Raw genomic sequence first — 13409 nt, forward strand, 5'->3', positions numbered from 1 at the left:
ACATATTTTCTCTAACGTTTCATGAAATTCATTCAATCAAACATAAAGCTCTTATATCATACTCACATGTTTTTATGGTTTACAAGTATACAACTCACACACACATTACAAATTAAAACAAACAATCATGTCCAAGAAATTGGTCCTTAAACATTTTAAAAATTGTGTCAATGACAATAAATATATAAAAAAATATTTTTGGTTATTTAAAAATGGTCGACACCAAGAACTTACCTTCTCAACACCACATGCGATGGCTTCTTCGGTTATCCCATTTATTTTTAATTTCAATTTCAACTCTCTTTTTTTTTATCTCTCTGTGCTATCTAACACATCTTTATTATGTAAGTCGCAAATCTATATTTTTTATTTCATTTTAACACGTAAGATATCTGTATGTGCATCAACTTGTTATAACTTATAACTAAATACAAAATGAATCTCCATCTTATAACTAAATACAAAATGAAGTTTGTCTGACACGAAAGAAACTATAGTACTGTAAAAGAAGTAACTCTAGAGTAACAGTATTACATTACAATTATAAGTGGTAAAATACTCAAAAGAATAGCTGTAGAGAGTGCTGCTCAGTGATCAAGTTCATCATCATCATCATCATCTTCATCATCATGATTATCAGAGTAGTCTTCGAGATGTTCACTAAGCAAATGGGTTTGGTTTCCTTCAGAAGAGCCCGCTTCTATCTCAGGCAGTTCAAACTCTTCCGGTCTCAATGACAATTGAAAGTCTGGGAGCTCTGGTAAACACGCTTCTTGCTTTCTTCTCATCATCCACTCCTCCTCCAACAAAGATGTAAGCCATATCACGAGTGGCGGCACCCATACGGGCGTTTTTATCAAAAACCACCGCCACTTTCTTCTCCTGGTCAATGAAGAAACACGCAGATTTCCGAAGAAAATTATAATGGGGGTGAATGAGTTGTTTGATATTGGCCGATAAGAAAACCTTGCTGTTCCAGGACAGGGCTGCGTTGGGCTTCTCGGTCGTATTGGAAATCCAGATCTCCATCTCCAATGTATCCATAGACTGGAATAAAACCACAAGCTGAGGAGGATATTCTCCTCCAACACTAGATGATGATGATGATGATGATGATGATAGAATCAAAGTATCGTCAGGGAAAGCCTCAAAGGGGAGAGGCAAAGGCGGGGAGAATGTCTCTGTTGTGAAATCAAAACAGACTAAGAAACAAATGGCATCAAAATTCAAAGCTTCTGATGCAAACCAGTAGGTATTGCCATTCAAAGATAGCCCGCGTTCATCAAGTTTTATATTCCAGTTGTCTGGACGAGGAGGGAGATCAAGAATCCTCCATGAATCAGAGTTGAAGTCGTAGATTTTGAACTCAACGAAATTTGGGGGATAATCAATAAATCTCAGGATTTTGTACTGGGAACTATTGTTGTATCCGAGACCATACGAATACCTGTCCAAACGACCAAAGAGATGCGTGTCCACTAAGTCGTGATTATGTGTGTGCTCGATCCACCTGGGTTGCCCCCGCCCCCAATAGGGATTCCAAACCAATAGCCTATAGTGGTCTTCTTTGGGAATGCATAACAATAAACCGTCGCAATGAAAGATTTCACGCACATCGATTTGATCTAGGCCAGCAAGTTTAGCTTCAGGATTTACAACAACAACTTTGTCTTCGTTGGAAAGATCCAATCTCATCAACTCAACCCTATAATTCATCATCGTAACCACAAGAGGGTGGTCCTTCTTCTTTGCTGCTTCTGCTGCTAGATGAGCAAGGTGCTTGTTCGCAAATAAGTGATCGCATCTGGACAACATGTTCCACCTTTTGCAAGTAGATCGGACAAGTCCCAGAGATGTCAACGGAACTCGACACAGCACCTCTTCCTCGATATCCCTTGGAAGATCCGACATCTTCTTCCCCTTCTTCATAAAATCTATTTAACCAAATCACTATATTCCTTCTTGTCCGAACAAATTAGGTCAACGGAAAAACAAAAAAAAAGCAACTTATTTCTTGTCCTCTCTGTCTAGAGATTACATATTTCTTCCGATCCTCTCGATATATATTACGATAGAAGAACCCAAATTAATTAGGAGAAGAAAAAAAAAAAACAGAAACCCTCAAGGAACAGGACTCGAATTAAGACAGACTAGGAGATAAAAACCAAAAAGAAAAAGAAACTTTCCTTTTCCTGTTTGTGATTCTCGTAGATAAAAAAACAACCGAAGACACAACAAGGAAGAGGATAGTTCACAAGGCTACCTTTTTGATAAATGATCGTTTCGATTTTAGTTTAAAATCCATGCATCAGTCTTTTTGATAAACTATACTATTTTATCGTTGATGGATGATGCATTTGTGATCAAACATTAATTTAACTTTTAAAAGATGGATGAACATATCGTCTCTAGCTCGGCGAGATTCTATCACCGTTTTCCGTTCAGCGCTGAATAATCCTTAACCGCCTCTACAACAGTTGGTACGTGCGGAATCCAACATCTCATCATTACTCAATGACGTGACGCTCATGCTATATAGCTCTTTCCAATTTTACAGTATACTGTGTGCCGTTTTTAAGTGCCTCACACGACATCCACTTTTTTACTCACAACGTATAGGCTAAAACTGGTTTGGGACCCACCCCTTATGAACCTTTAATAAGACGGCGATAATCATGGCCTAACAACATCATTTCTCTTAGTTCTTCCAAATTCTTATCAGCAAAAAGTAATTAGTCACTCATTTCTCTTAAGTTCTTCCAAATTCTTATTAGCAGAAAGTAATTAGTCACTCAGATAGAGAATAATGCATACTATACTAAAAACTGAAACAAGTATCATACGTTTGTTTGACACGAAAGAAACTAGTACTGCAAAAGAAGTAACTCTATTACATTACAATTATATAACTGGTAAGATACTCAAAGAATATGTGTAGAGAGTGCTGCTCAATGATCAAGCTCATCATTATCTTCATCATCATCATGATTATCGGAGTAGTCTTCGAGATGTTCACTAAGCAAATGGGTTTGGTTTCCTTCAGAAGAGCCAGCTTCTATCTCAGGTAGCTCAAACTCTTCTGGTCTCAATGACAACTGAAAGTCTGGGAGCTCTGGTAAACACTGCATTGCCCTGTGGTTTATTATCATACCATCAGCTTTAATTTAAATCAGTTTAAATAATGCTAACAAGATCAATACTCTTGACGCTTACTTTTCTTCTTCTTCAAGCAAGTATCCATACGTTTGAGATTTCCTAAAAGCAACTTCTGGAATCTTCTGGCTCAAGTGCTTCATGACACCCCACATAGGAGGAGCCCTGATAAAAAAACATACTGGTTCAATTCATAGTTCACTTGATAAGTATGTGTGGTTGATATCTGTGATAAAAACACAAACCTAGTGACAGGAGGAGCTAAGCAGAAGCTGAAACAAGCCTTCTTGCTTTCTGCTAGGAGCTCTGCAGCTGCAAGGAAACAACACACCGCACTCACGTGGCAAGCTGGCTCGTTTCCTTTGTCTGTTACCAGTCCATGGTAATAGTATGCCGCAGCCTGTTATGAACAAAAACAGAACATAAAAGAGAGGTTAAATGAATTGTAACTGTATGATCACTTTCCAACAGTAGATGTTTCATACATACCTTTGCTTCAAGAAACTTCCAGTATATGAACCGGAGAAGCTTTTTGGCGCATCCGTGGCTGACTACTTCACAACCAGACAAGCATTGATATGCCTGAAATCATAATTGGACCATTTACATAAGTTAATAGAGAGATTAGGGCAAAAACATATGAATGTCTTAAAAGCATGCCACAAGTAATCAAGATGTATTATAAACTATGAGGAGGACCTGGGAGAAATAGATGACTTGCTCACAGGCAAGTCTCCTCTTCACAGAAAGTGTAGCTTTCTGGCTATCAACTGCTAATCCTAGTTGAATCTCAGTTCCCTGAAGTGATATTCAATGAGACTAACACATTAAAACCCATACATGGTTCAGTTTTAGGAGTCAATGTTTCAAAGTGTGTAACCTGGCCTAGTGCTTGGATAGATAGAGTTTGTAAAACACTCTCCTGCATATCATCTGGCAATTTACTCCTGCACATTTTCACCTATGTAAGTCTCTATATATATATATGTTAGGTCTGATCCTAGATTTTTCTTCGTGATTAATACTTAATATCAGGAGGAAAGCGAGTCAATATCTCTCGGATGCAGAACTCTAAGTATCCAGACGCCTTGAGCAGCAAGTCAACTGCATCTCTCCTGCAATCTGAATGATAGTGACATAGTAATTAGTTTTGTAACAAACAGCAAAAGATAAGTGTGAAGATTCAAGAAGACAGACCACTGGAGACCACACGGACGCTATTGCTAGAATCAGAGCAGGCCTTCGGAGTCATGAGAGAGTTAGCTTCAGTCAATGCCAAAGCAGCCATCATGTGGATCACTGTCAGCATCTCCATCCAAATGTTTGTGAAACATAACTCTGCCTGTTTCAACATTTTAATCAACTCCTACACATAACAACTAACAAATCCAAAACCTAACAAGAACTTACTCTTCGACCATCTCCAAGGATTTTCCATTTGAACTCTACACATCCCTCCATGCCATCATTCTCTACAAAGTTGAAAATTCGGATATGAACATTTGTTTTTTTTACAGCACACTAATCTAAAAAATCATTTCATTTTTTACAGCAAAAAACAAAGACATTTGACTTTTTACAGCACACTAATTTACAACTTTCAAAAATTTGAGAAGCCATACTTTTCTTGACAATACCGGTGAGGAGAGATAAGTACTCCTCCAAAGCTGTACGCAGCTCAGAAATGGCAGAACCACCTGCAAATTTTTAACCTAAACTTTGAATATCCGTTTCTTGCGTGACAAGAAAAGGGGAAAGATATGTTGTGAATTCTTCATTACCTGTGTCCTCAGCTACCAGCTGAATCTGATTCCTTAGACATGCCAAACGCTCAACGGTGGTCCTGGGAGCAACGCCTTTGAGCTGACGCTGAAGATCAGACTGAACAGGAACACGGAGCTGCAGAACAAACACTACAGATTCTTGAACGATCCTCTTCTTCTTGCCCACAGAATCATAAACAGATGTAGCACACCCCATGCTCCCTCTCTCTCTCTCTCTCTCTCTTCTACGCTTTTGCTTCACAAGATATCATCATCTTCCTAAATACATACTCAACAATGAAAAACATAAGCTAAAATATGGATGTTTTGGAACAACCTGAACACAGATAGATCCTGATATTAGAAGCTTAAGATTAAATATAAAAAGGAGGATAATCTCAGAGAGCTATACAGAGGGAGCATGTGAGGGAAGGTTGGTTTGAAGGTTCCAAAGCAGAGAAGAAGGTGGAAACAGATTCACTTAGGTCTCTCATAGTTCGATGCAATCCACCCACATGCTTCACTATTTAATGTCAAATGGGGTAGATACTATATGATTAAACTAAAACCATAAAAGAAACCTCACATGCCTTTCGGTTTAATCCAAGTTTTAACTATGTTTCTTATGGAACTATGTGAATTCTCATTCCCACTTGCTTCATTTTAATTGGCTGTCCGGTTCTTAGTTTTAGAATTTCGCTTGGTTTCTTTCCTTAACTTTTCCGCCACCTTGATTAACTGAATCAAATCACTTTTTTACACTGTTTTCTTACTCCAACCAATAAATAATTAGTTGAATATGAAATTGTGGTAATAAAAAACCGTTGGCTTGTCCGTGCTAGTCTTGAATGAACAAACCGTTAGCTTGCACATTATCAGATTTGCAAGCGCGTAGACTTTATTATTAGATAATCATGTTAATAAATATCAGGGAATATCTGACTCCAATGGTAATGTGGTGGTGTTAGAGAAGAAACATGTTCTATATAGATTGTGGCAGGAGACAGTCTGTGTCTTACAACGTGTATTGTACAATAAAACTTTTATAAATTACTAATACTGAAGCCATAATATTTTATTAGTTTATCAAAAAAAAAAAAAAATATAATTCAGAATCGAAATTTGTTTTGTCAACTCCGAAAATTTATTAATGTACGGATGTATTAATTTATGGCGGTTTTTTGTCAATAATTTATGAGAGTTTTTTTTTTCCCAAGAAAATGCAATTAACTAATTAATTAGAATGGGCCTCTTTTAATGGCCCATTATCAGGTGAAACGCAAATTAGGCCCATCGTTGACCTTTTTCGTGTCAGAATGTGGTAATATCGTCGTCGTCGGAGTGTTCACGAGCGGAGAGAAATCAATCAATCAATCACAGATCTGTTTTCGCATCTGCATCTTATTCGAAAGATCAAACACCATGGCGATCCCCTCAGCTAAGCTTCTGTTCTCCGCCGTTGCGGTTTTCATGCTCGTCTCCGCTTCGTTCGCGACCTCGGAAATGCCGTTCATGGTGGTTCACAAGAAAGCTACTCTCAACAGGCTCAAATCTGGCGCCGAGCGTGTCCTCGTTTCGTTCGACATCTACAACCAAGGATCTGCGTTAGCTCTCTACCTCTTCGCTAGTTTTTTTTCCGCAATCCATCTGATGTATATGATCTCGTTTCCGATCGTCTATTTGCATGAAGAGATTAGCTACTGTAGAATCATGACGTTGTACTTGAGCTATCGTTAGATCTATCGTATGGATTATATTAGTGACGTTCGATGGTGTATCTATAGATAGTAAACGAAACGCCATTTGATTTGATCCTTTGAGTTTCGTATTTTAAATGAATTTCGGTTAAAAGCGTGAGATGGCTTTGGTGTTTATTCTCAGGGCGGCGTATGATGTGACTCTCACTGACAATAGCTGGGATAAGAAAACTTTCGAAGTTGTGAATGGAAACACTTCAAGAACATGGGAGAGACTTGATGCGTGAGTTCTTCCTCCTTTAATCATAAATGTTTTTGTAGCTTGCTACTTCCTTTCGTTGTTACTAATCTGATATTTGTATGCAGAGGAGGTATTCTGTCTCACTCTTTCGAATTAGAGGCCAGGGTTAAAGGACGCTTCCATGGTGCTCCTGCTCTTGTTACTTTCCGCATCCCCACAAAGGCAGCTCTACAGGTTTGCCTTTTATAAGCGCCCTTCGTGCTTTACTTTAGTGAATTTTTTTTTTTGTATCGTTAGAGCCATACATAATACACCCGGAACTGGTAAAAAAGCAACAAAGCTTCATAAGTTTATAAAACCATCGACTTAATTTTCTAATAAGAAATACTCAAGTCTTATAGTGACTATTGTTACGTAAAATCTGCGTATTGATGTCATCATGTGCTATGTGTTTTGTTTGTAGCAAGCGTACTCAACTCCATTACTACCTCTAGACATCCTCGCAGACGTGCCTCCAACAGACCTGCTTGCTCTGGTAAATCTGATTTCTTAAGGGTTGTTTTTTCAATCATATCCTGAATGTATTTTTTCCATCTCATTATTAACTTTCATTGTTGTCTTGTGTTGTGTATTGGATGCTTCTCTTGGTGCTTATTTGATAATCTCAGGCAAAGGTAATTTGATGTGTAATTCTCCCCTCCCAGTGAAATCATTGAAGATAACCGTTTATAATCTATCTGTGTTTCAATTGTTCCAGAGGATGTTGGCAAAATATGGATCACTCGTTTCAGTGATCTCCATGGTGGTTTTGTTCGTACACTTGGTAGCAACACCTTCATCGAAGTCCAATGCAGCAAAAGGGAGCAGCAAGAAGAAACGCTAAATTAGTGAAACGATGGTGAGAAAGGTTTGCATGGTGCTTTGTTGTGTTTAGCAGTTAAGCACTGTTTCAGAACTTGTACGAATTAGAGAATATACTTTAATTTTGGTGTTTCAGAGGACTATCTTAAAGAGTTATTTTGGTTTTGCGTGATAAGAGCATAGTCATGAAGGTCTTTATTTTACTTTCATTCTGTCTCCTGCTTCATATGGCTTTGTCTGCACTCTCTTCTGCATAGTCATGAAGTTCTCTTTTTCTTGTTATGGTTTTCTGATCAAAGTTTAGATAAGAGGTTCTATGTGTAAAATAGAAAGAGCGAGCTCGTGTACCTGCAAGCTCCTTATGAGTGATGATTCGAGCCCGACCTTCTTCCAATTTCATTAAAATCAATAGGTTCGTTAGTACGATAGCTTTTAATCATATGATATGCAGACATGTCAGCATCCATTTACGCTGTCCCGGCCATCTCAAAGAAAAAGAAGGATTTTCACGTACCTCAACACCCGGCTCCTTAGTCGTGGCGAGCTGGAATTGTTGTGGGTTGGGGAATCTCATAACAATCCAGCGTTTAAAGGAGATTCGCAAGGTGAATGCTCCTGATATTATCTTCCTGTCAGAAACAAAAAACCCCGATGGTGTGGTCATGAAAGAACTAAAAGGCATCATGGAGGAAAAGTATTGCATGGTCTCTCCGCATAGTCCAGGAGGAGGAGGGCTCCTTCTAACCTGGAAAAAAGACATCGACATCACCATCCGCTCAACCTCTCATAACTTCATTGATACTACAATAACAAACAAAGGAATCAGCTTCCATGCTACTTTCGTGTATGGAGAACCTGATCACTCAAAGAGGATAGCGGTTTGGAACACTCTAGCAGATCTCCACCCGAATGCAAATGAAGCTTGGTTCCTCACGGGAGATTTTAATGAGATTGTGGACAACAACGAAAAGAGTGGAGGACCAGAAAGATCAGAAGGTTCTTTCTGCGCGTTCCGATCCTTTCTCTCAAAGCTTGATCTGTTCGACACAAAACACTCTGGGAACTACTTATCTTGGAGGGGAGTAAGGGGGACTCACGTTGTTCAATGCAGATTAGACAGATCTATGTGTAACAGCGACTGGGTAGAGCTCTTTCCCTCCTGCAGAAGCCAATACCTCAACTTCGAAGGCTCCGATCACAGACCCCTCCTCTCTTTCCTGGATACAAAAAAGAAGAGAGGAAAGAGAATCTTCAGATATGATAGAAGGTTAAGAGACAACACGAAGGTTAAAAAGATTATCGAAGAAGTTTGGGAAACGTATACTCATCTCTGTGTTGAAGCCCGGCTTAATCTTTGTAGAAAGGCCATCTGCAAATGGAGTAAGGAACATCAGATAAATAGCAGGAAAGCTATAGAGAACCTTAAGGACGAGCTTGAAACAGCAATGATCAACCCAAGTCCAGATGAGGCCTACCTCCACGAGATCAATGCAAAACTTCTTCAAGCCTACAAGGCTGAAGAGGAATTTTGGCGACAGAGGAGTCGACAAGTATGGCTCACTCTGGGAGATTCTAACACTGGGTATTTCCACGCGATGTCTAAAGGAAGAAAAGCAAAGAATCGCTTATCAGTACTTGAAAATGATGAAGGAGAGCCAACGTTTGAAGAAGATCAAATAGCGGAACTTATCTGTCAGTACTATGAGCAGCTCTTCACAGCTAACCAATGGATGGATAGTTCCCTAATCTCCAGTGTCCTCGAACCACAAATTTCATCAAAATGCAATGAGAATCTAATGAAAGATCCTACACCTTTGGAAATCAAGGAAGCTCTCTTTGCGATTCATCCTGACAAGGCCCCGGGCCCTGACGGTTTTTCCGCCAGTTTCTTCCAATCTCACTGGGAAGTGGTGGGTTCATCAGTGGTTCTTGAAGTTCAGAGGTTCTTCTCAACAGGAGTCTTGCCCCCTACATTGAACCACACTCACATTAGGCTCATTCCAAAAACCTCAGATGCAAAGAAAGTCACTGATTACCGTCCAATAGCTCTCTGTAACGTCCTCTACAAGATCATTTCCAAGCTTCTGTCACTTCGCCTGAAGACGGTTCTGGATTCGATCATCTCCGAAAATCAATCAGCCTTCATACCTGGAAGAGCAATAACCAACATTCTATCATCAAAGGAGCAATCCCACTTGGGGAAAATCTTCAGAGACGTGGCTTACTTACCAATGTAAATTGCACAAGATGTGGAGAAGTTGAAACGCCAATGCATATCTTCTTCAACTGCGCGTTTGCACAAGAAGTGTGGCAAAGAGTCCCCCTCACAACACGGCCCTCCATTGAAGCAAATGATAATTTCCAGAGTATGCTGGTGAAGTTTCGACAGGTCTCTTGTCTCCCCCCATCAGGTATATCATCCCCCGTCCTCCCCTGGATCTGCTGGTCTTTGTGGACGGCGAGAAATAAACTGATCTTCGAAGATAAGACTCTCAACCCTAAGGAAGCCATGCTTAGAGGATTAGTCTCTGCACGTGAATGGATTCAAGCACAAGGCACGATAACACAAAAAAGCAGAGCTCTACCTCAAGGAACCCGACTCCGCGCTGAAGCTGGCACTGACAATAGCTCGACTTGTAACTCAGATGCATCTTGGAACGTTACCACGAGGAGGGCAGGATTGGCATGGATCATTGCAACGCCGACATCAACACAAACCCACGACGGATCGCTATGCACGGAAAATGTCAAATCTCCTCTTATGGCCGAAGCTCTTGCACTCCGATCGGGTCTCCTCGCCGTCGCATCTCTCGATATCACCAGCATCAGGGTCTACTCAGACTGTCAAACGCTCATCAGAGCAATCCAAAACAAACTCCAGATTAAAGAAATCTTCGGTATCGTCTCAGATATCATGCAGATCTCCTCGGCGTTTGAATCTATCTCTTTCTCCTTTGTTCCACGATCAGAAAACCAAAAGGCTGACTGTTTAGCCAAACGGGCTCTGATCTCTTCTGTTTCTGCACTTGTTTGAACAAGAACATCAAAGCCCGTCTAGCTCCGTTGGTAGAGCGCAAGTCTCTTAACCTTGTGGTCGTGGGTTCAAGACCCACGATGGGCGATATTAACTTTTTTGTCAATTAGTAAACTATTTGTCCATCTAGAATAAGCATAATCATTCATTCAGTTACGGAGTATGCAGAATCACAAGATAATTTGATGCTTCTATAAGCAAAAACAAAGCAAATGAAAATGAAACAAGAGATTTTAAAATGAAATATAACCAAAAGTAGTAAGTGGGAGTGCTCACTCTCCCTATCTTGCAATGTGTCCCTCTCATCTTTTTATGATTACAATCCCAAAAACCCAAAAGAAACAATGATAGGGAAAAGAGTATGTGAAAGAGAGAGCACTATCCTGAATTCAGGAACATAAAATTCAAAAAAGAAAAAATAATAAAGTTGGAACCGGGAGGATGAGCTCACTCTTCCTCACTACAATACGTCTCTTTATTTTGTCAAAAAAAATCCTAAGCCTTTTCATCATCATTTAGTCTTTAGGCTTTGGCTTCAGCAGCAACGATGGCAGGCGCTGGAGCAACACCACCGGTGGTTGGACTGAATCAAATCAAAAGAATTGAGAGTTAGCATTTTTGAGGAAGGGAATGAAAGGAAGTGAGGTGAGACTGAGAGAGAGAGAGGATCTTACAGGCCAACGAAAACTTTAAAGGCATCGTACAAACCCCATTGTGCTCCAGTCAACGTCCCTATCATCACAATCCTAAGAGGAAGTCCTCTTGTGAACAGTCCCAAGAGCCCTATCTTCTTCACCGCCTGCAACAACATTTCATTACATCAAAACTTCAATGTTGATCCTATAGCAACACAAAATCAATAGTTTCTAGCAATTGTGTTAAACATAGACTTACATCTCCAACGGTTGCTCCTTTAGCATTGTTGAGGAAGGAAACTAGATTATCAGCAGGGTGAGAGACGATTGCACAAAACACTCCAGCAACATATCCTCCAGCGAAACTCACACCAAGTTGCAGACCTTTGCTGCACTCGTGTTTCGGGTTGGGGATTGCGTACTTGTAGATCATCTCAACAATAGTCTCAAAAGACGCAAACTTCATCATGGTGTCTGTCACATTTGCAGATATCAATCAGCACTCTGTTGCGTTTAAAGAATCATGTAATGCTTAAAGAAAGATATACTGCAACAGAAACTTACAAGGAATCTGACGTCCCCAAAGTGGACCAAGACCCTTATACAAGCTGCAACAAAAAAAACAAGAAAATCAGAAACAAATAGCTTTAGCTGTAACAAAGAGAGAGAATATTATTGGTGCCCAAACACTCACCCTCCGTATCCTTCAGACTTGACAAACTTGGGAAACCCATCAGACATTCCCCTCGCAAATCCAGGCTGAGTCTGAACCCTAACCTTAACAGCTTCAAATGGGCAAAGAGCAATATCGGCAATAACCTCAGCAGAAGCAGAACCAGCAAGGTAGATGAGGGTCTTGTACTTGGCAGTGTACTCAGGTCCAGCAAGGTCAGAGTAGTACTTCTTAAAGAACTCGTAGAATCCGAACTTGCAGGCACCCTGAGCACTGTAACCCAACAAAGTAGGAACCCACCCACGGAAAAATCCTTTAACTCCTTGCTCCTTCAGCAGTATCCCGAAACCAGAGGAGATGCTCTTGTACTTCGCCGGATCAATCTAGATGCCAATGAACATATCAGTGTTAAGTGAATCAATCCACAAATACAACGTCAAGTACCAAAGTTTGTAAAAGAAACACGCTAAACCAGATCCAAGTGTTCTGAATAACGCATAAGCTAAGGCAGCACAAGAATTGGCGTCTATTCAACTTTAGATTCAACATAGAACTCAATGAACGAATATACGTATAACACAGATCAAGAAGGTTAAACATATCAATCACCGAACAAGGCTAAAACGTAGATCTCAACACCTAAGCAACACAGGGACGTAGATCTGCGGAAACGAGTCACGATAACATAGAAAGCGTAATGGATCAAAACGGTTACGTAGATAGATACCTGCATATTGCACTTGACGAGATCGAGAGGAGTAACGGTCATGTGAGTGAGACCACAGCTGAGAATCCCACCGACGGTACACGCGGCGTAGAAGGCAGGCGAGTACATCTCGATCCCCTTCCCTGGCTCCGTGGGAGACGCGATCAAGAAATTCTTCCGAGACACCATCGTCGTCGTCTTCGCCGGAGAAGGAGAAGGCGATTTCTCGAGATTGGAGGATGCGAATGCAGCGTTGGAGTTGGAGTTGAGGACCTGGTCGAGGAGGAGGGATCTCGGCGATGAGGAAGATGAATAGAGGAAGCTAGGGATCAGAGAATGCTTGGGAGAGTCCATCGCGGTGGCGGTGAACGGAGGAAAAAGGTTTGCGTAGGAAATGAGCTGTGGTGGCGATGTCCGATCTGCGATCTCTTCACGCTGGCCTAATGAGAACACCAATGATATTATTGACTCGAGAATCTCAGCGCTTTATCGGGAAATTTGATTCGGATGAAACAGGGCATATACTTAGAAATAATCACGGAAATGCCATCGTGATAGTTTATGATATAGCCCATGGGCTTTTGAAGCGGCGTAAACCCGTTGACCCATTAGAAAGGCTACATAACGAAAATTTCCAATTTTATTT

At 40.5% G+C, this 13409-nt stretch overlaps 5 protein-coding genes and 1 non-coding gene across 7 annotated transcripts; 3 read left to right on the plus strand and 3 right to left on the minus strand.

Moving 5' to 3' along the window:
- Window positions 1-714: 714 nt before the first annotated feature.
- LOC106329665 (putative F-box protein At3g23420) lies at window positions 715-1944 on the minus strand. The gene has a single exon (XM_013768342.1). The coding sequence runs from the start codon at window positions 1927-1929 to the stop codon at window positions 715-717; it is 1215 nt and encodes a 404-aa protein (XP_013623796.1). The 5' UTR covers window positions 1930-1944.
- Window positions 1945-2802: 858 nt separating this feature from the next.
- Window positions 2803-5415, minus strand: LOC106334257. Of its 2 annotated transcripts, XM_013772562.1 has the most exons (12): window positions 5329-5415; window positions 4935-5195; window positions 4776-4850; window positions 4564-4625; window positions 4351-4495; window positions 4179-4275; window positions 4034-4100; window positions 3853-3951; window positions 3643-3735; window positions 3399-3553; window positions 3214-3318; window positions 2803-3132 (listed from the first exon to the last, which is right to left on the minus strand). In XM_013772562.1, the coding sequence occupies exons 2-12, from the start codon at window positions 5131-5133 to the stop codon at window positions 2949-2951; spliced, it is 1281 nt and encodes a 426-aa protein (XP_013628016.1). In that variant the 5' UTR covers window positions 5134-5195; window positions 5329-5415; the 3' UTR covers window positions 2803-2948. The 2 variants fall into 2 exon arrangements, with proteins under 2 accessions (XP_013628016.1, XP_013628015.1); XM_013772561.1 differs by having other exon boundaries at window positions 4935-5362.
- Window positions 5416-6240: 825 nt separating this feature from the next.
- LOC106334261 (translocon-associated protein subunit beta-like) lies at window positions 6241-7890 on the plus strand. The gene is made up of 6 exons (XM_013772565.1): window positions 6241-6520; window positions 6798-6896; window positions 6980-7088; window positions 7318-7389; window positions 7523-7528; window positions 7612-7890. The coding sequence occupies exons 1-6, from the start codon at window positions 6339-6341 to the stop codon at window positions 7735-7737; spliced, it is 594 nt and encodes a 197-aa protein (XP_013628019.1). The 5' UTR covers window positions 6241-6338; the 3' UTR covers window positions 7738-7890.
- A 2094-nt stretch (window positions 7891-9984) lies between these two features.
- LOC106329666 lies at window positions 9985-10749 on the plus strand. Its single transcript, XM_013768343.1, has one exon. It carries the CDS (start codon window positions 9985-9987, stop codon window positions 10747-10749), a length of 765 nt encoding a protein of 254 aa, XP_013623797.1.
- A 14-nt stretch (window positions 10750-10763) lies between these two features.
- TRNAK-CUU lies at window positions 10764-10836 on the plus strand. The gene has a single exon. It is a non-coding gene; the product is annotated as a tRNA-Lys (tRNA).
- Window positions 10837-10968: 132 nt separating this feature from the next.
- Window positions 10969-13239, minus strand: LOC106334258 (mitochondrial phosphate carrier protein 3, mitochondrial). Its single transcript, XM_013772563.1, has 6 exons — window positions 12785-13239; window positions 12079-12440; window positions 11949-11992; window positions 11644-11858; window positions 11424-11548; window positions 10969-11332 (listed from the first exon to the last, which is right to left on the minus strand). The coding sequence occupies exons 1-6, from the start codon at window positions 13115-13117 to the stop codon at window positions 11272-11274; spliced, it is 1140 nt and encodes a 379-aa protein (XP_013628017.1). The 5' UTR covers window positions 13118-13239; the 3' UTR covers window positions 10969-11271.
- Window positions 13240-13409: the final 170 nt, after the last annotated feature.

The sequence above is a fragment of the Brassica oleracea genome, chromosome C3, assembly GCF_000695525.1.
Source record: "Brassica oleracea var. oleracea cultivar TO1000 chromosome C3, BOL, whole genome shotgun sequence".
Classification (NCBI taxonomy): domain Eukaryota; kingdom Viridiplantae; phylum Streptophyta; class Magnoliopsida; order Brassicales; family Brassicaceae; genus Brassica; species Brassica oleracea.